The following is a 21,057-nucleotide window of genomic DNA, read 5'->3' on the forward strand; positions in this document are numbered from 1 at the left end:
CATGAGCTGCCCAAATCATCTCAAGCATTTCACATTTCATAGTAAATTACCCCACAATTTTTGTAGTGTCTCACTTCAAAATGCACCTAACATGTATGACACAGTCACACTCTTCAGGAATTAACATCACTGGATGTGCTCATATATACAGACTATGTCTGTGTATCAAGTATTTTGTATTACTTGTATTACTTTGTATTTTGTATTACTTCTCATTATGATGTAAACACCAAGCTCATTTGAAATCATGAGCAGATCATCACCATCATGGAATAATAAAAGCAGTTGCTTTTGAAATTAGTGTAATTTGAAATTACACTGGATTTTGTAGATGAAGAAAAGCAACTTAACAGATATCCTTCCTGGTAAAGGGACACTCATATTCGGCAGTGTTAAGAACTAGCCCCTTTCTTTTATTAATGAAACAATCAATACAGTGTATTTTATTTTCAACATGAATACTAGAAATGTTAAATAAATTATTTTATACTGTGTTGTTATTAATAGAGAGAAATTTGTTTGGGCAAACAAGCATTCATTATTTATGCTAACATGCTTAAAACTCTGCATACTGTGCTACTTCTCATCAGCAATATTCTGAAAATTCAGGTGTGTACACAATTATGGTTTTCTGCTGACATTATTTAAATTAATTTGTGTCATAACCAGGAACAGAGTGATTTCACTTCAACTTTTATTTACATGAGGCAACCTTCTTGCTTTCATTTTGCATAAGCCACAGAGGAGAACCTTCTCCACTTCCCTTCTCTCCACATTTTTCCTCTATCTGGGGAAAAACCATTTACCAGCCAGTTCCAAAACTGTACCTATTTAAATAGGTGCAGGTACCATAACTCATATGATTCTCTAAAGCCAAAACCCTCGAACATCCTGCGCTCCAAATATTTCTAACAACCAAGTGTATTTGTCCCCACTTGTTTCTTTGGGCACTTTTTTCCTTTGTAAATACACTTGCAACACTTCTAAGGTCAAGGATGCTTAAAAAAATTGTTTTTCCCTCCAACCTCTCCACATCCTTTACATCTTTTCAGAAAGTCAAGCTTGCATTGTGTCTACCACACCTTTTTGCCCACTGTCCTATCAAATAATTTTCTTAGATGTGGTTTTTTCTTCCTGAAAGTAAGCTTTTCTTATTGTTAATGTGAATAACTCACAATTGAGTCTGTTGTTTGTTTTTTGTTTTATTAAGTGATCTCATATTAGAATGGCAGTTCTAGATATTTCTAAAAATCATCAGGAACACTGAAAGCTGCAGCTATTTACGGGCTTGAAAGACTGACAGTGTTCCTTTAAACAGATTTCTTGTAGACTGGGTATCTGGCAACTTTTTCTACTGACTCAAACTAATTTAAAACAACTGAAATTCCACAAGACAACTAAGTTTGTTAAGACAATGGCATCAATTTACTAAGTAAAATACAATGCACTAACATGAATACAGATTATCAAGCTACATCACAATACTGCAAAGTCTACACTGTTGAGAAGCAAGCACATAGGAAGTATTTCATGATCATATGCAATGTGGTCCATGGAAGGACATGCAGCAACATGTATTTTACAACATACAACATAAGAAAACATGCAGAGAAGCAGTGGTATTTTGCTAGTTTTTAACATTAGATCTCATCCCAAATTATACTGGAGTTCTGTAACAAAGTGCTAAAAATGGAATCAACTTCTTGGAATTCTCATCTACTGTGTTATCAACCAGAAAATACTGCTTATCATCTTACAAACTTCCACATCACTTCAGTAGCCGCTCACTGAATAAAGGAAAACAATCAGGGTTTTGCATTAAGTTTAGGCAGGAAAAAAACATGGTTTTTTTTACATCGTCCCTAAGTGCAGCTATATGAGATACAACAGTTTTATAATGTCATTTTGCAGACAAAAGAAAGGTAAAGTCAATTTTGTTTCATAAAACAGAAAAATCTGAATGCAAATTTTCAATCAAGGTATTTTAGATTCTTGGCAGACAATGGGAATCCAAACCTTATCAGGAAAAAAAAAGGCACTTTGCCAATGCTTTGCACTATTAGTTTCAAAAGAAGATAGAGGCAGGAAGAAAGATTTTACAATTTGCTACTAAGTGAGAAAGCTCTTATCCTTTTCTAAAAATAGCACACACACACACAAAAAAAAGCTAGGAAAAAAATTCTCATGCTTATTTTTTCAGGGAGTCATGGCTGCAGATCAGATTTGACTCAGCAACATTAGACATGGTATAATTTCCAGCTCTCCTCTCATTCACATTTTCAGTCACCTCCTTCAGATAAAATCCAGAAGGAATACTTGTCTGCCCTAAACACATCTCACAGTGCTACACAGCAGTGTGTGAGGATAAAATGGTTACACGCCTGTAGCTGGGGCAGAAGCCGGGGTTATTGATGGCGCCGTGCCCACTGCTCTTTTCTTTCCAACGCCGGATAAACGGATTGTCACCCCACGTGAATCTCAAGCTGAATGGGATAAGGAAGGCTACTAAAGGCAGAGAGCCCTTTTGCAGCCATTTCAGCAGCTGGCTATAGAAAGCCTGGCTGAGAATGCAATAGCAGCAAATTTCATAAGCCTGTTAACTAATCCAAATCTAGAGAGATTCACACAGAGCAGAATGCCATACACCATCTTTCTGTTCAGGGCTATCCACAGGTGCTTCAGCATTATTCTTACAGACCTACCTGCATCTCTTTAAGTATATGCCAGTAAGATTTGATACTTTGCCTTTAGCAAATTAAAGACTACAGTACAGACTAGTAAAAACCCACATCTCAGTTTACATATCATATCATACTAGAGAGACACAGACTATCACAAACCAGGGAGTTACAAATCACTACTTGTAATCTCTATGCCACTAAAGAACAGCACCTTATTTTTAGACAAAGTGATTTTTCCATTATGAGCTTGTGTCAATTTATGCCAGATATTCCATACATTATATACAGAATAGCCAGCTCAGCAAGACTCAGACCAAGCATGACTAATTCTTCACAGATGCAATGAAGCAGCCACAAAGTTTACTGGCAGTAAGAAAGTCTGTCCTTTTTTAAAATCATTCCACAGATGACTATTAACTTTGAAAGTACCAAAAAAACCCCAAACAAACAAACAAAAAACAAAAACAAAAAACCACACCCCACACCAAAACCAAACAAAAAACCAAACAAGTCTAAAGCAGAAGCAAAGACATGTAGCTTCTCAGGAGAATGGGTTTACACTTGTTTCAGTGAAGTAATTCTGAACAAAGGCTTTGCACTGAAAATATGATGTAGCCTTAAGTATAGGTACACACAGAATGAAAATCCGTGTTCAGGAGTTAAAATCCTATTTCTGCTATTAAGTAAGGCAGCATTAACACTAATCTAGCTAAAGATGTTTCTGACACATGAGAAGCACAAGCAAACATTATTTAGATTCAAGTGTGAGCAGCTCAAACTTATCAGCTTTGTCTTTTTTCCCAAAAAAGAATTGATCAATTTTACCAAACTATAAAGGATGTAAAAAAAAGGATGTAATTTTATCTGTGTGATAAAACACATTCATATTATTTCCATATATGATGAAGTTTCTGCTTTCCTTACCCTAGAAATCGCCAATACCTGCTCCAAAAGTAACACACCTAAGTACCGATCGATACTCAACATCAGATTTCACTTCAAATGATCTTTCAAGCATTAGTGTAAGTTATAAAATACTGCAAAGTCTTTCCAATTCCTGGCATAATTTGAGAAGTACATTATCACTCTGAAACATAGTTTTTTAGTAACCATAGATTACTTAAGATCATGCCCCTCAAAAACCACAGAGCAGTGACACGAAGTTAAGGAACTGGGTTCCTAAAAGAAGTGTACTGTACGTTTTGAAGAAAAAGAACATTTCCGCCCAGAAATTACTTGTCTATGATACTGTAAACATATTGAAATTTGAACCTTCTATGTGTATTAGATAGAGGAATTTAAGAATGTGATACAGGAGGAAGTTTTAAAATAAACCTATTTCCTGATAAAAAAATATCACAAGAATTGACCATAGCAATGTTTGAAGAAAGGTAAAATTTTTAACCTAAAAAGAGTTAAGTAATTTCAATTTGCTTTCAGCTCTATCAAGTGATTTCTCAAGTATAAAAGTGGGGATATTTAACAATTTGATAATACACATTCTTCTCAAACACTGTATCTGATAGATGCTCAGTATTTATTTCGGCATTGACAAGTGCAAATGTCACTTAAATTTAAAAGATGCCACTCCAATTTTCAGTGCATTTTGAGTGCATTTGAGGTTCTGATATCAGGAAAAACTTCCATATTTTGTTTGGTTTGGTATCATTCCAAGATTCTTGACTTATTTGGGCACCTTCTCCATAGCTTGGCAAAGCTGTGTTTCAGACAATGGTCATTTAGGTATATTTTGCCTACAAAATCCAGCCTCTTTATCCTGAATCAGTAAAAACCATCAGAATGGAAGACAAGCAAGAAACACCATTGCAAAGCCTTTTCTGGTTTCTTTACTGCTCATCCTGTCACACTCCATTTCCCCATTTTACTGACATACGGGTACTAAATGGTGACAAAATCAAAGATTAAGTCCTCTGTGCCATGATGGAGATACTTGAGTAAAGTGTCTGCCAAACTCTAAATATTTGATATACACCCTTTGTTTATAGTTCTCATTTCCTTCCTACACATCACAGGATGTCAAAGCAAGGAAGGTCAATCAAGCTGGGCAAGGGACATTGTGCTGTCAGTAAATTTCACCCTTACATAAGTATTTTTGCACCACTATGAGCCTGCTGAACTATCAAAGCAAAGGCTAGAAGGCAATTTTAGTCATAATGTCGCATCAGTACTACGATATCACACCGCAAACCCACAAGTAAATTGTTAGTGGACCATACACAGTAAGTTACAATACCTGAGGTTTAGTGCATTCCTGTGAGCCAAAATGAAATGAATGCCATATAGGAGGAAAGGAAAAGATGAACATTATCAGACATGCCGTAGTACATTCCACCACTATGAAGATAATGTTAAAATCATGTTAATGAGGGTCCACCATCCCATAAAAGTTGGCTCTACTGCAGAAAGCCATGCTGCAACTGAGAGCACTGCATTTGATTTTTAATTCTTGAAAAGCACACCATGCATCTGCATTTCATCTCTATATTTCACTCAATGCTTTTATGATATAGAAAACTTTCTTCAGAAAATACTGTTTGAACGTTCTGAAGAAAGGCATTCAGAAACTACTGCAAATAAAGCATCACTATTTATCAACAACCAAAATAATAATTCTGCATGCTAACTCCATGGATTCAGAATAAAACAGAATATAAGAAAATTACACATGGTGAAGATTTCGAGGATACTATCAAAGCAGCTTTATTACTTTGAGTCTCATATACATAACACCTAAACTAGAATACATGCACATGGAAGAGCAAACTTGAAAAAAATTATATCATATTAATCCTTTTTCAATTTAACTTAATTTAATGCTTCCACCTCTTTTTTATCAAAAATTAAAAAGTAGAAACAAAGACAACATCCTGACAGGTGCTGACCAAAGAATGGATGGGCAACAAGTCCACAAGATATGTGCTATAGTATGTCTTGAATTCCTATATGTTTCCAAAAAATCCTCCATTTTTCAGTCAATTTTTCAAGAAATTAAGACCAATAAAATAAGGTCAAAGGACATAACATGTATGGTTAAAGCAATAGAAATAACACTGCTAGTAGAAGTGAATGAGAGTATAATGTCTACAAGATCACCAAATACTGTAAAAATAGGAGGAAATGGACCAGCATGAAGTCTTAACTACATTTTAAAATTCATTTGAGCTTATTTGACTCTATTTGCCTCGAAAAAAAATAATAAAGCCAGTCATATGATTATATTACGCTTTGAAAAGGAACGTTTGACTGCAATTATTGTAAATTTTACAGTTTATTTGGCAATCTCTTCCATCTAAGTATGAAATCTCTCTTGGAATGGATTTCCCAGCACATACACAAAACCGTTATGAACTTGCACAACAGAGCAGCACACGATGGACTTCTGCTTTTAGTACCAGTTAAGCTTACAAAAAATCATCAGGCACACCTAAAGTGAAATTTATACAACAGGCAAGGACATACAAATGCAAATAGCACTGTGTAACCTAAATACTGCCCCTTCTAGAGTTAGGTACAAATGACGTTACTGCTGTTTTCTAAGCACAACACACACATCTAAATAATATGAACAACAGTAATTCTTTCTGTAATTCCTACAAAATTCAATACTACTTTTTTTTCTTTCTTTTTTTTTTCTTTCCTCAAAACCAGGCCAGTACAATGGTTGTACCGTCAAACCAAGTGAACTGGCTCAATTCACCTTAAATTCAGAACCAATTAAAACTGCACTGAAAATTAAACCATTAAAAGCTGTTGTATAAACAAAATCAAACTGTTGGCATAAAATGCAAATATTCAAGTCATGAAGAAAAGCCTGTATAATTAACAGATGTAATCAAACATCTACACACTTATAGACACACATTGAATGTACAGTGAACTGGCAAACAAGTCAAGGAATAAGGGTAAGGAAGGAAAAGCTGAAAATGCTAACAACTGCATTGTACCAAAGATGGCATTTTAAAAACACTAAAGCTCTCATCCTGCAAATTTATATGTATATGGCTTACACTGTACAAAATTCAGCCCATGGAACTCAATGAGATTAAATATGCACAAAGTCATTTATGCCCATGCCTTTATGTTTCTACCAGATTTAGGGCTTACACAAAAAAATGAGAGCCAAAGACAAACAGCTTTTCCAGTATTTCGCTCACAGTTGTAATACAAAACAAACATATTAAACTAATAGAGCTTTTCTCAGTTTAAAAGCCATACAAAATATTTTGTAGAGTAAGTTTTAATTATTAGTTTATTTTAATCTCAAGAGAAATTCTGGAAACATACACAGATTCCCTCACTGACCCCCAAAAGCGATCAAGTAAAATGACCAAATAATTTCCTCCTTGATAGGCCAACTATACAGATCACCAAAATCCAAGTATAAAGGCAAATACCAGAAGAAGTTAATTTAAATTTTACATTTAAGTTCTCAATTCCAAAAAGAAATGACAGATTTAACCCAATTTGGTGCAGCACAGTCCTTTTCAGGCAACACCTGTTATCACATATGTGAATGAGTGCTTCACTAACCAACCTTTTAACACAGTACACTAAACTAATTCTTCTGTAACTTAATAGCAAAAGGAAATGAGAACAGAATTTTCTTAACAATTTCCCCATAATGACTGGAACATTAAAAAAATAATATATGACATCCACAATCATATGAAACGTACTTTCAACTCTGAACTAAGATGCAAATTGCACACATGTCCACATACTGATGAAGCCACACTCACAGTTATTTTGAAGGAAAATCTCCCCAAAGAAGACACACTTGAAAGATACCAGCGAATTTAGCCATTTTTACTGTGTAATCTTCAGTAGAAAATTCAGGAAAATTTCATTTTCCTGTTTATATTGTTTTGCGAACCTTAAATACAGACAGCTTACCGTATGGTAGCCTCTAGGAAGAGGTGGCTTCCCCACAGGATAAGGGTCAACAGTATCAATAATGGTTTGTCGCTCCCCTTTCTGGTTGATTTTTCTAAACCTTCTTCGAGATTGCCTGTGAGATGCTTGACGCTGGAAATATTCCTCATTTTCTTCCATGTAATCAACCTACAAGAGATGCAAGAGAATGTGTCTTTCTCCGCAAAACAGAAAACCGTTTCTTCTGGTTTGAAACAGAAGAAACCCAATTTTCAAAAAAATCAGCAGCTAGCTTTGAGTTTCCTGCATTTTCAGCACTAAGTGTGAAATTGCTACTAAAAACAAAATAGAACATTAGTATGAAAAGGATCACTGAATATGATCACTTTCCAGAAATGACAGAAGAAAAATTCTCCCTTCCTCACCCCTTTCTTATGCTTGCACAAATACAAACAGCTCACCAATCAATACAGTACAGAAAGAAAAGTGGTACAAGAGAATACTTGCCTCCTTCCCTATTGATATCTATTCAGCATCTTCCCTAACCAATCCATGGCAAAAACTTCACTCTTCAGGCAGGACTGGTTTTATAATTTCAAATATTTTGAAGGCATAAAAAGATTTCTAATAGACTGTATTTACACGTAAAAATCACTTCAAAACAGCAATAGGAAGAATAAGAAAAAACACTATTAGGTATATATCCTAGTATAGAATTAGTCCTCTCAGTTTCACTGTCTAGAGATGGAAGACTACTTTACTGAACAAAAGTATGCTGCCATGAAAATATTTGAGCTAATAATTCAGGTTTTCTCAGAAGAGAATTATATTTTTGCAGCAATTGAGCTGAAAATCAACATTTCTTCTTTGTTCACCCTACTAATAGAAACTTTTCTTGAGTTATTTGAGACTAACAAGGAAATGAAGAAAAAAAATCACAGCTTCCAGCACTGGCTATATAGGGGGATTCAGTTAATTCCTGTTATTCAATTCCATCCCTCAGAATGAGAGATGAGGTACCTCACAAGGTACCTGCATACTTTTCAATGAAAAATTTTCATATTTAATTTTCAAGAAAAACTTTTCATATTCAACAAGGAAATATTAGACAAAATACTCCTATGCATTTGCAGCTCATCCATATCAGAAGTGTCACACATCAGTCAGCCCGTGTGACTCAGTACAGCTTTCAGCGCACTGACTCAAAGTGATGAGCACAGTCCCTGGTTCAGCAGAAGAGCTGGCAGTATCTGTTTTACATCTGACACCTTCACACTCACACCCTGCTACACTTCTTGTGTGCCCAAACAACTCTGGCAATAGGATTCTTTCTATTCAAAGTACAATTACTCCTTTAAAAGCCTGAGTGATGCGTTCAATTTCATCTTTCCAAAACTGCAGAAGTTACGTTTTTTGGCAAACACGTGCCTCTGACCCAAAATTATCCATCAGTCCGAAAAATTTCTTGTTGTTCAGTTATCACCTTTCCCAATGCTTCTCTTTATACCATCTTCCTTATAACTTAACAAAGAATACATGTGAAACAGACAGACATTCACACAGCTACAACCAGTGAAATTGTATACTTCTAGAAAAAGAAAAGGGTCAACAAACTGTTTCCCAAATGCGAGTCACAGATGCGAGACTCAGATGCGAGTCACATGGACTGGTAATAAACAAGTACAATCCTAAAGTAATACCACATCTTCCCAAGCTTCCACAAGTTTTACAGAAACTCTTATTTTCCAGGAAAATAAATGGTTAGTGTCACTAGTCTATTTTTAAGCTATCTATATGGCTTAGATAATTGTCATGCCTAAATTATGAACTGATCTGTATCTCCATGACAGAGAGGAAAAAAACCAGCTCATTGATTCTGCATTTGTTCAGACGATGAGCCCTGAGGTGACAACTAAAACTTTTAAGCCTGTGAATGCTCAGAGACAATTTTCTGCCACCGGGCTACAGCAGATGCTTCTAACAAAATACCCTCACCTTCACCCAGGGAGGCTGGCAGAATTTAAAAACATTCAAATTCATTCTTAAAAACCTGAGACGGTTCAGATTAAATTTAATTCAAACATTAATTACTTAATCCAACCTGAGATGAATACTACAAAGCATCTATGTTTTCAATAATAGTAAAGCTGCTTTAGAAAATACCCCACAAACTATTCTGCTAGCACAAGAAAACTTCAGTTTTACAAGAAATCTGAAAAAAAAATAAATCTAACAATATAAATTATAGGTATGACATAATATATTTATTAAAAGATAATGTGGAAACCAGAAAATTTTAAGTCTTTTTGGAAGTTGAAGTGTTACCAAAGCTGGTCTGTAAAATTTGAAAGCAAGTGACTGAAAATATTCTTACCACAATCATTTCAGATGGCTCTAAAACAATGCATTCACATCCACGTCTGAAGCTGCCGGCAGAACGCTTGCCAAAACTGAAAACCAAAAATATTTCAGTTGGAAAATAAATCAGAGCTGTAACAGAATTCATAAACATATTTACATCTTATCCAGATATCACAGAGCAGAGAAAAAACATACATACCTGTGCACAACACAAGTTTCATGCATCCATCGTTTGGCAATTAACTGAGACCCAAGGACAATGAGAGCTGTCTATTTTTTGTTTACATAGTACCCTAAGAGTATTTGCTAAATAAGTCTATTAACACCAAAACAAGTGTCAATCAAGAGCTGTCTATTGAAGAGGTACAGTTGATTCTGAACTGCATAAGAGAGTTTGATCTAGTATCTTCTGGCATTACAGTATTAAGTTACTGAAGCTATCTGCATTTCTTTAACAAAAGCCGACTGGCATACCAAAGAAAGAATTAAAAGGCTGATCAACTTCAATTAGCTCTTTTCTACTTAAAATTAATTAATAAAAAAAGGAAGATGAGTGTATTCCCAAACTAAATAGACAAGGACAAAAGGTTGTTCTGCCCTTTCATGAGACATTCTCATCACAGTGCAATAATTAAACATTATACTATTTTGTTCCCTGTAAGAAAAAACTGAAAGGTTTTTTATTTTTAGTTACTGGAGTACTCTGCCTGTATTAGATGAATCTGTGCATCTGCTGGGTCCACTGCAAAGAATCCTCAAGGTGCACATATAAAGGTGGGGAGCAGAGAACCAGTACATGATTCAGAGAGATGCAGGACATTTACATTTAGATCTTTAATCATACACCATCACAGTGGAAGAAAGGCAGCCAGATAAAGTTCATTTCAGGGGTGTGTGTGATTCTTCCTCTGGGTAAAAATGCCAGGTGAATGCCAGACCTTTCCCATCACAGACCGGAGGGCAGGACGGACACCAAAACGATGCAACTTCAGTACTCCTGTTTAAGTTTGCTGTAACCAATCCACCCTAAAATAGCTGAAAGCAAATATAACTATTTGGCCTTCCCCTTTCTTCCACTTGGCACAGTGCAACAGATGTGGGAAACCTTCCTGTCTGAAGCCCCCAGAGCAACACCTTGAAAAACAAACTGAACTCAACAAAACTGTAGCATCTGAATTTTAACCAATGCTGGCACGTGGTAACACACTGAAGCTACAGTCTTAGTGAAAGATAACTGTTTCAAGCTTTATTTCCTTACTCACGAGCTTCAGTTCAGAGCATCTGAAACAGTCTATCTAGCCAGTTCCTATCTGTGCTCCTGTCCTGCCTGGCGATTAGTAGAAATGAACAATTTAACTGCTACCCCAAAGGCTAATCTCTTGACAACAGCACATTTATAGGCTCAAAAAGAAGGCAGTCAGATACTGAAAAGAAATGCCAGCTGTGCTTATTCATCAAAATAATAATCGCATTTAATGGTACATGGGACTTTTACAATAGAAAAAATTTTCCAGAATACTAGGCCTCTTGAAAAGAAATACTCAGTAAAGAAGTCTCTGGACAAAATGCTTATTTTCCTGGAGGCAAACACATGCTTCATCCTACAGTCCAGCAACAAAACACAGGGTTCTTTACCCTACAATACCATCTTGAATTTCATACAATTTCAACTACTCTTAAAGACACTAGAAAATTATGCCATTCTACTGATTCATTAAACTGTTGCACAAGTGTCAAAACTTATTTTCTCAGCCTAATTCATACCACAGCTTTTCCCTAGAAACAGAAAGGAGGAGTAAAGAAAGGAGAAAATCAATCAACTCATTGATTGAAAAACAAAAATGCAAAACAAGATGATTAATAAGTTAATATATTTGATATTCTAGTAGGAAGCACACAGAAATATTCTCCTCTCACTTAGAAAACACACATTGCTGTATTTTTGCCAACGCGTTTTTGTAGCCTCAGAGCAAGCACTCATTTCAACAGAAAATGCATATACACTTTTCAGCTCCACCTTTCTTCCTCCTTTATTGCTATCTGTAAGTATCAACTTTAAACTTCTGTCTGTTGCTAATCACTGATGACATGCAAAAGTTTCAGGCTTTACCAAACACAGTAAAATCAAAAACTGTGGTTTTGGATGTGCTTTTCTCTTCTTGAATAACTTGTTTAGATTTCACCTTCTAGCACCAGAGAACAGGAGGTTAGGATATTAAGAGAGAAGGCATAAATTCAGTGACTATAAAGAAAATTCTTGATTTCTGCCCCCAAGTAACACCCTGGTTCTCACAGCAAATAACTACACCAATCCTGGACTATTCAGACTCCTATGAGAGCATGAAATTTATGAGAGCAGACAGTGCATCACATGTATGTATTATCTTAGGCCAAAGATCACAAGGCACTTCAGGCTGCAAAACAAACTCTAAACTTTGTGAAGTGCTTAAGAAAGAAGACAAGTAAATCAAGCCACAAGAAAGTTAAATGACCTTTCAAGCATTGCAGTTCTCAGATGGCCACAGCAGCTAAACCTCCTGACTTCCAATCTCTGGTGAAAATTCATCACCAGTGACAAATTCATATAGTCAGTGAAAATTAGAGAACTCTCTTGTTATTATCCACTACATCTGGGCACTTCAGAATTGTCCATCTCTGACTGTGGTAGAACATCCACCACAGTAGTGCATACCATCCCTTTCAGAACCACACTCAAACACAGGTTTTTGTCTGACATGCAGCTCTGAGAAACAACTGACATCTTAGGGCATTGATAATCCTGCTGTTTCAATTCATAAGACTGACATCAAACCACTAAGTTGTATCTGAATTAACTTATCAGCGTTTCCCACAAGAGCAAAAATAAAAGATGAACAAAAAAGTACTTCAGTGACACTCTTCTCCAAAATGCCTAGCTGCAGTAACTAGCCACTCAGAGCCATCAAACAAACTCAATTTAATTAAAAACATGTTATTTGAAACATCAGCATGCAATAAGAAGCTGCAAATACCCAACACATGATATAGTCTGTTTACTGAGCTGATAAAAAAGTCCAAAATGTAAAACCTTTCATCAAATTCTTCATTATAAGAATGTGAGGCACTGGAACATGTTGCCCAGAGAAGCTGTGGATGTCATCCACATCCTTTGAATTGTTTGAGACCAGGCTGGATGAAGCTCTTGAGCAACCTGGTCCAGTGAAAGATGTCCCAAACTCACGGCAGGGGATTTAGAATTATCATCAGATAATTCTTTCAGGTCCCTTCCAACCCAAGCCATTCTGTGATTCTCTAAAATACCAGTAGAAGAACTTCATACAAGGGACTACAAGCAGCTTGTGGAGAGTTGGGTATCACACAGAAATAACAAGCAAATAAAGTTTCAGTGGAAGGGCTGATAGATTATCTTCTTAATATCAGCTCTATTTCAGTAACTTTGACTAAACAATATTCTTTACAAAATTTTGATGCCAGACCTTCCATACAAAGTGAGTTTGACCACCCAGATTTCTCATAAAATCAACATGAGTACTGGCTAGCTGAAGTACAATGTAGAGAGCCTTCATTAGCAGGTTTCAAATCAAGAATTTGACAAATTTACTTCTTCCCTTACTGTAGTGTGAGATAAGCCTGTGCATATAGAGAGCTTAAGCTTAAATCCCATTTTTGGTTTTAAAATGCAGTAGAGACTTTTACATGATATACACTTCACATTTGGTTGGCCCATACCATTCCCTAATAATTTATATCAAATTGTCTTATTAATTTCAATGCCTAAATATAGCTTGTTTGGAACTACTAAGTCAATGCTACACCTGAAAGAATCACAGATTTGCAACTATTTTCTCTAAATTGGTGATGTACATAAGAGAATTTCACCAAAGGAAGATAAGGGAGTTTAAAGGTATCTTTGCAATTGTAGCTGTCAATATGGGATGCAGAGGTCATAACAGTAATTTAGATAGCCAGAAGGGCTGCCTGGTCAGGATATTGCTGCCTCACCTAAATTCCCCAGAGAACCTTGTTCTGCAGCAGCTTTACCAACACTTTTCTTCCCTTCTACTGCATAAGCTCTGACTTGAAGTTCCCCAAGCATTAAGCTTCACAGATGGTCTCCTCAGTACCTGTCCTAGAAATAATTTCAAATTCTGGAGTCCTTTTCTATCATAGTACTTATATTCCCATAAGGATACTGAATGCGTGATGTGAATATAAACCTACTCTAATTAAAAAACAACAGCCTCCCCCCAAAAAAACCTAACACCCCAAACACAAACAACAACCTGAACATATACAAAACAATATTTTTTACAGGAATCCACTTTACCGTGGACAGCCAGGTATTTTTCGCAAGCAGTTTCCTCCTAACTATACTATTCCTTTAAACAATTGACAAAAGCCTAATTTCCCACTTGACTATTCAAAAGCATTATTTCCAAATAAAGTAATTAGTATTTAAAAACATGAGTTTTCTCACTGTGTATTAAAAGCAGGTATTTTAACCCATGTAAGTAGTTTACAATTTCGTTCACATTTTAATGTGTTCTTAAATCGAATTTACACTGATCAGAGATGACAGTTCCCTTATCCATAAGTGTATCTTACTACATGCATTTCTCAGCTTACAACTTGTTATACTGAAAACACACAGAGCTGCCTAAAGAGCTGAGGTATCAGTTTTCAGGTTTCATGCTTGATAACAGAAGACAAGTTTTAAAAGAAAATTAAGGGCTTCCATTTTTCCCAAGTTTACACTCTCAGTTTTCATTTAAAAAACTCCTCGCTATTATGAAACTACAGTAGTTTAAATATGCCTATGGCTAACAAATGACAACAGAATAATTTAAGACCACTGTCTGCATTTATTCCCCTTCAATTAAATAGATTTACTAATAAAACAGAACAACGAAGTACTTCAATTAAATGAAACATCTAAAGCCGCAAGGAACACACGAATTTTTATAAGCACTTACACTTAGAGACAGCCAAAAACTTGCAGGTACTGAGGTAACTTGTTCTGTTCTTTCTCTCATCATCATGACATTGGAGGACAAGGCAGTTTTCCCCAGACATGACCCATCCATTTCCCCAGGTCCCCAGACATCCTCACACACGCACACACAGATGCTCTTTGCAAAGCTCGCAGGAGAGGCAGCAGCTACTGAAGAGGGAATGTTCCTCTATCAGCATTCAGCCCTGTCCCCTCACCCTGGGCCTCCACATTCCTGTTTTCACGTCAACCCAGCTCCCAAATGGAAAGTTATTTCTCAGCACTGGAATGTAAATGCATTCATCAAAAGTGATACGGAATCTGAAAGAAACTTCACAACACCACGAAAAAGGTTTTCAGTGTTAAGCCCTTTTCTTTTTTCCTCTTAAAAAATCTAAGATGACTCACAGAGAAAATTCAATTTCACTAATGACAATTATTTTGCAAAATGGACAGACAAAAACTCAAGATTTTCTCTACAGTGTAATCTGAACTTTTATTTCTTTTGATATTCCCTACACTACATTAGCTTAAGGTTTTAGTTAAACTATTTCTAAGTCACACAAAGAAAGGTCCACAAAGTATGGTTATGTCTATGGTGCACATGCTTCAGCAAATAATACTGCTTTAGTTTTATGTATATGTAATTTCAATATTTTGAACAAAGTTGCTGGTTGAGAATAAAATCTATTTAATTGACATTTCCTCTGAATCAAAAAGAATATTCTATTTAGACAAGTTGCAATGAAAAATACAAGTAACAAATTTTCTTGTTTCTCAAGTTCTTAGAATCTTAGAGAGTATATGTACAGAAGGAAATAAGTTCCATACAGATTTTTTTAATACAGAATTTACAATATAAATAAAGTAGAACTGTAATGCATGAATATTGAAATATTTTATCTCAAAACTCGAGAAATCAAGATATTCAAAAACTTTCTCCATTCTTAAGTTTCCAAATGAGAGGTAAAATGGGTTTAAGATCACTGATGTGCACTATTTGCCAATGCAGAACATCTAAATAAACACAGAGATTAAAGTAAACATTATCCTTCTCCCACCTTCACAGCAACCAATCCTTATTTGTTCAAGCCTGTATATGAATAAATCTGTAAGCACAAGGCTATGCACAGTTCAGTTTAGTTTCTCAAGCTTTTAACATATTCATGATAAAAATGGATCTTAAGTTACATAAACCAAATACTTCAAAGCACTTTTTGTGAAAATTACATTGCTTTAGTTGACACCTACATTTAGGAGACTCATAAAATGAAATATAGAGGTATTGCAATGAGACTACCAAAATGAAATACAGAGGTATTGCAAGAATCACATTTAGAATTTGAAGCTATTTAAGCCAAAGCGTCTTCATTTGCCCTTAGGTAGCCCTCATCCTGAAAATGCTATTACTACCATCACCATTTACACTCAAGTGCTATCCACGGCACTTCCAATTTTCCCTCTATCCTCCAGTTCTCAATATCAAGCAGAGAGGAACCCTCATCCCACTGGATGGATCATATGCTGTATGTCCCACCTGCACATCCACTTCCTCACAGCAGTGCCATGACTGAAGAGGCAGGCACGTGCTTTCAGTCACTGCATCAACTACTATCTCATTATACGGAAATAAACAGGAGCAGGATTGTCTGATCTCCAAGAAATCCCAAAATCAAATCTTGATGTAACAATCAACATTCAGCCAACAACAACATCAAAATGTTAGTTAGATTTAGTTGTAAAGCCAATCAGTCACCCTGAATTCCCTGAAGAAATATAGAGCAGTAGTAAGTACACATCTAGACGGAAAAACAAAATGGGGACTATTTTCTGTCCGCCATTTAGAGAGATAGTAAACGATTCAGTCAAGTTTCTCCTCATGCACCTTTTCTATGAAGAACCACCATGTTTCATTTAGGTATGTCCAGATCAGGACAAAAAGCATCAGTCCCTCTACACGATTATTCTAGCCAAGCTAGGTTCAGCTGGCTTTCACATCAGCGCGCTCTGAAACCCAGATCTCCACCCAACTCATCCTTGCCAAGGAAAAGAAGAAAGTTACAATTAAGAAGCTCCTATACATGCACAAGCCATTCCCAGGGGAACGCTTAAGTGCTCTGATGGAAACTGAATTTGGCGTGGCCATTTTCTGACCCCTTCAGAAAAAAAGGCAGAGCCCCTCATGCATGCAGAGCCGCTCTAACGTGAACAGCCCTCCACTGGGGATGATGCAGGCAGGGAAGGCAGCAGCAGGCTTCCCCATGCTTGGAGCTGCACACTGCTAACTGTGAGAGTTTGCCAACTAAAAGACAGGGCATCATTATACAGAACATCAAATTATCTGATAATATAGGCTGACTTCTCTGATTCTCATTTGAATTAGTGCCTGTCTTTTAGGAAAAGCAAGTAAAGATACTTTAAAGATACTAAAGATAAAGGGAACCCCAAGCTGCTTTTGACTTGTAATAACTACTCTTTTTAATTAAAATGTACTGGTCATCTGCATATTAAAATATTAACTAGATTACCTTTTTTGGATTTTTTGTCACTTATTTAACTCCTACAAAGTAATTGTATTTTTAGCTTTTTTCTTCCCAGCAAAAGCAAGTAGCTGCTTTACAGAAATGCTTTTCAGTTGAAAGGAAAATTGAGATGCTGGCAGGTTGAAGAGGCATTTGCAGACCTGTCACTACTTGCAAATCCTGGAGACATGAGCTCACTGCATACCATGGATAAGGATGATTAGGCTTATCCAATGTCATAGGATAGCTTAGATGTTTACAGTCTCATATACAACAGCTCATGTGTCAGGGAAGGGACCCACTTGCAATATCACAGCTAAGTACATGCCGCTCAATAATACCTGGGAGGAGTGTTTCACAAGAGAAAAAAGCCTCAGACATCACTGCAGCTCCTTGCTTGACTTGGGACCCAAACCACCCGCTGCCTGTGGGAGAAGAGGAATCATGGTGCCAAGGATAATAAATCTGCTGCTGCAGCAGCAGGGGGCAAAGAACCCAGCAAGCCAGACAGAGAGAATGCCTGATGACTAACCAGAACATATCAAAACTATAGAATAAGCACATTTATAGTAAATTAATGCTTTAAATAATTCCTGCTAAAAATGTTTAGCAGTCAAACTTCAGCTGAAAACTTTAGTGAACCTCTTCAGTACTTAGAACATTTTTAGTTAGCATGCATACAGATGACAGACTATAGTGCTTTATCTACGTAATGCTCATAGGGATTTAATTCTGATGCAAATGCAACCCAGATCAGAGGTTGCATTAATCTGCTCATTTATAGCTGACTACTGAAAGCACTTCAAAAGAAGTTCCTGAAAACCCACAGTGAGTAATTTGAAATTAGCTTGATTCTGGAGGTTTGCTTCCACAGAAAGTCCCCTCAGTCAACCCTGAAACAGATCCTTTATGATCTTCACACAGTTTTTCTTTCAGAACAGACTACTGTTCTGAAAAGTGAGAGTAATTTTAAAATTTTATCTGGTTACAAGAGTGAATATGGTAGCAAGTTTGACTAGTTTAGACAGAAAAATTAAGTAAGTGTGTAAAGTTTCACATTTGCTCCTTTTCACTTTATCTTTTCATAATGCAACATCAAAACTAAAACATTCAGCTGAAAAATGGTTCAAAACCCCATCTGAAAAAGTGCTTTTAAGAATTACAAACTGTTTCACAAATTTACTGTAAAAAGGGTTGACACTCAGGGTCTTTATAGCAGCAGGTGATCCTGAATACTTTTCACACAAGAATACCACTTAGTGTTCCTTTAGGACCCTTCTATATACACCACACAAAAGTAACCTTTTGATGGCATTTTTCTGTTGAATTCAAGATCTATGTTCAAAGACTAAATATGCAATCATATAAATAAACAAAACTAGAACCTGCTTGTAGAGGCAACAAGAAATTTAGCTTGTTGCAGCCGCTCAGCTTTGCAACATCTCTAGTACAGAAAGCTAGAAAGCAGGTACTTCATCAGAACACCTGGGAAAAGATCCTTCTTTGGGAAAAATTATCTTTATTTTGTTTTTAAATTAGAAGTTCTCGTATTATTTTATCTCGGAAAACATCCAAAGATGAAAGGATTTTTCCTAGCCTACTTTTTTTCTTATTCTCCCAAATAAATAAATGGTTTGAATAAAGACAGCTTTGCTTATGCTTCATGTCAATGACGTCTGTGTTGCCATGGAGATTACTGTGACATCACAAGATCTACATAATGGCCTCAAAGAATGAGAAGTTGTTGGAAAACATTACTTAAGAGGCAAGACCTTGTCTAAACACAGCTTGGCTTATTAACATTCATGGAATTCATTAAAACAGAAGAGTATTTTTCCAATGTCATACAAAGACTTTAGATGCTAGTTTCTAAATGAAGACTTTTTATATTGAAAAATATATAATAAGCATTTTTAAGTCTCCCTAGACGCTTTCATAATTAAGGTATTACAAGTTGTCGGGGTTTTTTTAATTACTAAAGTTACTTGACACACCATCTAGGTTTTTAGAAGTAAACAAGGCCATATATATTGACACTTTCCACACACACTTACATGCCTAACATTCGATACAACTAATTCATTCACATGGAGAGCTAAACACATTACCTCAATAACAGGTTTCCATAAACCTATTAATGTACAAAGCAGATGTATTCAAGATAAATTTGTATATTTGTGAATGAATAAACAGAGTAAACCAGTGGAGTGGTAGTGACAATTTTGTTTTAGCTATTCATATTATAATTTGAAAAATAAATTATTCCTCACTTTAAATGTTACACCATGTCTCATATCTCTGGACTTGTTTTCCAAAAACATTTGAAAATTTTAGTATCAACTGAAAGAAAACTCTCAGATACTTTCAAATCTTCTACAATATGGAGCAACATTTTGTAAAAGAGACCATTTGTGGAAGAATTACAGTAGTGGCATGATGCTATGAATCAAGACAATAATTCTAATGGCTTTCAGTTATTCTACAGTCCTCCAAATACATAAGTAAACACCATTACTTCAGCTTATCAAGATTGTCCTTCACCAGAATTAAGTTTATGAAAGTTTAGACTCTGAGAGGTTCACATGAGGCAAAGAAAAGGCAGTGTCTTCTGTCCCCTCTCACCACACGGGTATAACTTCTCATTTTGCTATTCATTATGCTATATTTGCACACAGTTCCTTTTGTTGTTATTTTGAAGTAAGCAATTACCAGATTACTTCAGTTCATTACACTTATAAAACTTGTCCAAGGACCCTGAGAGCACATAAAACAAACAGGGTCTTCCTTTTGACCTCAGCAAGAATCCTAAAATGCAGTTTTCCCAAGTAACTTAAGGGAGCTTCGATGTTTTGCAGGTTTGTGCTAAAACTCAAAAACCTTACTACATTGAAGGAAATGTTAAATCAGAGGAAAGATATTACACAATAGGACATCTCACCAGCTGCAATATCAATTGTGAAAATGTAACAATTTTCTTCAGATAGATACCTATAATCAACAACGTAAGCAGTAGCAGATACCTTGATGTAATAGGTCTCACATTTAGCTTTTAAATAACCACTTACTTTATTACACAGAGAATTTTCTCCTCCTTCATTTCTCAGAAAGGGTTCTCTTTTTTTCAACATCCCCATTTGTATGCAACCAATTTATTACGATTTCAGAAAACAGCTTTTTAATATTAAAATCAAAACTGAAATTTTAGAAAGAAAATACAAGTGTGAGAACTGTTGAAATAATATATATCACATAATTATAATGTAGAGAAGAGCAGTAAAAGCAAAGATGAACAATGTTTCCAAGATTGCTTAGATATTGCTCTCAATGACTTCAAACCATGACAGGCTCCATTAGAGACCCTAATGCTGGAATTAGAAAGATGCCTCTAGCCAATGAGACACAAAATAATCAAAAAAGGAGAGTCACCAATGTAACCATATTGTCTCAAGTCCAGCTTTTGCACAGCTTTTTACACAGCAGATCTTAGAAACCAGGCAATCAACTAAACAGCACCAATTTTTTTTTTCAGCAATGAGAATACAATGTTTTCAGGAAAAAAGTGTTTTCAGTGGAAGTCATCTTTTTTGCACCTAGACAGGGGGGGGGAGAT

At 35.9% G+C, this 21,057-nt stretch overlaps 1 protein-coding gene across 4 annotated transcripts in view; it reads right to left on the minus strand.

Moving 5' to 3' along the window:
- Positions 1 to 21,057, minus strand: part of RAPGEF2 (Rap guanine nucleotide exchange factor 2) — a 127,197-nt gene that overhangs the window by 78,929 nt on the left and 27,211 nt on the right. For all 4 annotated transcript variants that reach the window (XM_066317644.1, XM_066317641.1, XM_066317642.1 and 1 more), the window contains exons 4-5: positions 9,949 to 10,024; positions 7,596 to 7,763 (exon numbers count right to left, since the gene is read on the minus strand). In XM_066317644.1, the coding sequence (XP_066173741.1) occupies positions 7,596 to 7,763; positions 9,949 to 10,024 (244 nt within the window). The remainder of the gene's footprint in view (positions 1 to 7,595; positions 7,764 to 9,948; positions 10,025 to 21,057) is intronic.

Source organism: Sylvia atricapilla, chromosome 4, assembly GCF_009819655.1.
Source record: "Sylvia atricapilla isolate bSylAtr1 chromosome 4, bSylAtr1.pri, whole genome shotgun sequence".
Taxonomy (NCBI): domain Eukaryota; kingdom Metazoa; phylum Chordata; class Aves; order Passeriformes; family Sylviidae; genus Sylvia; species Sylvia atricapilla.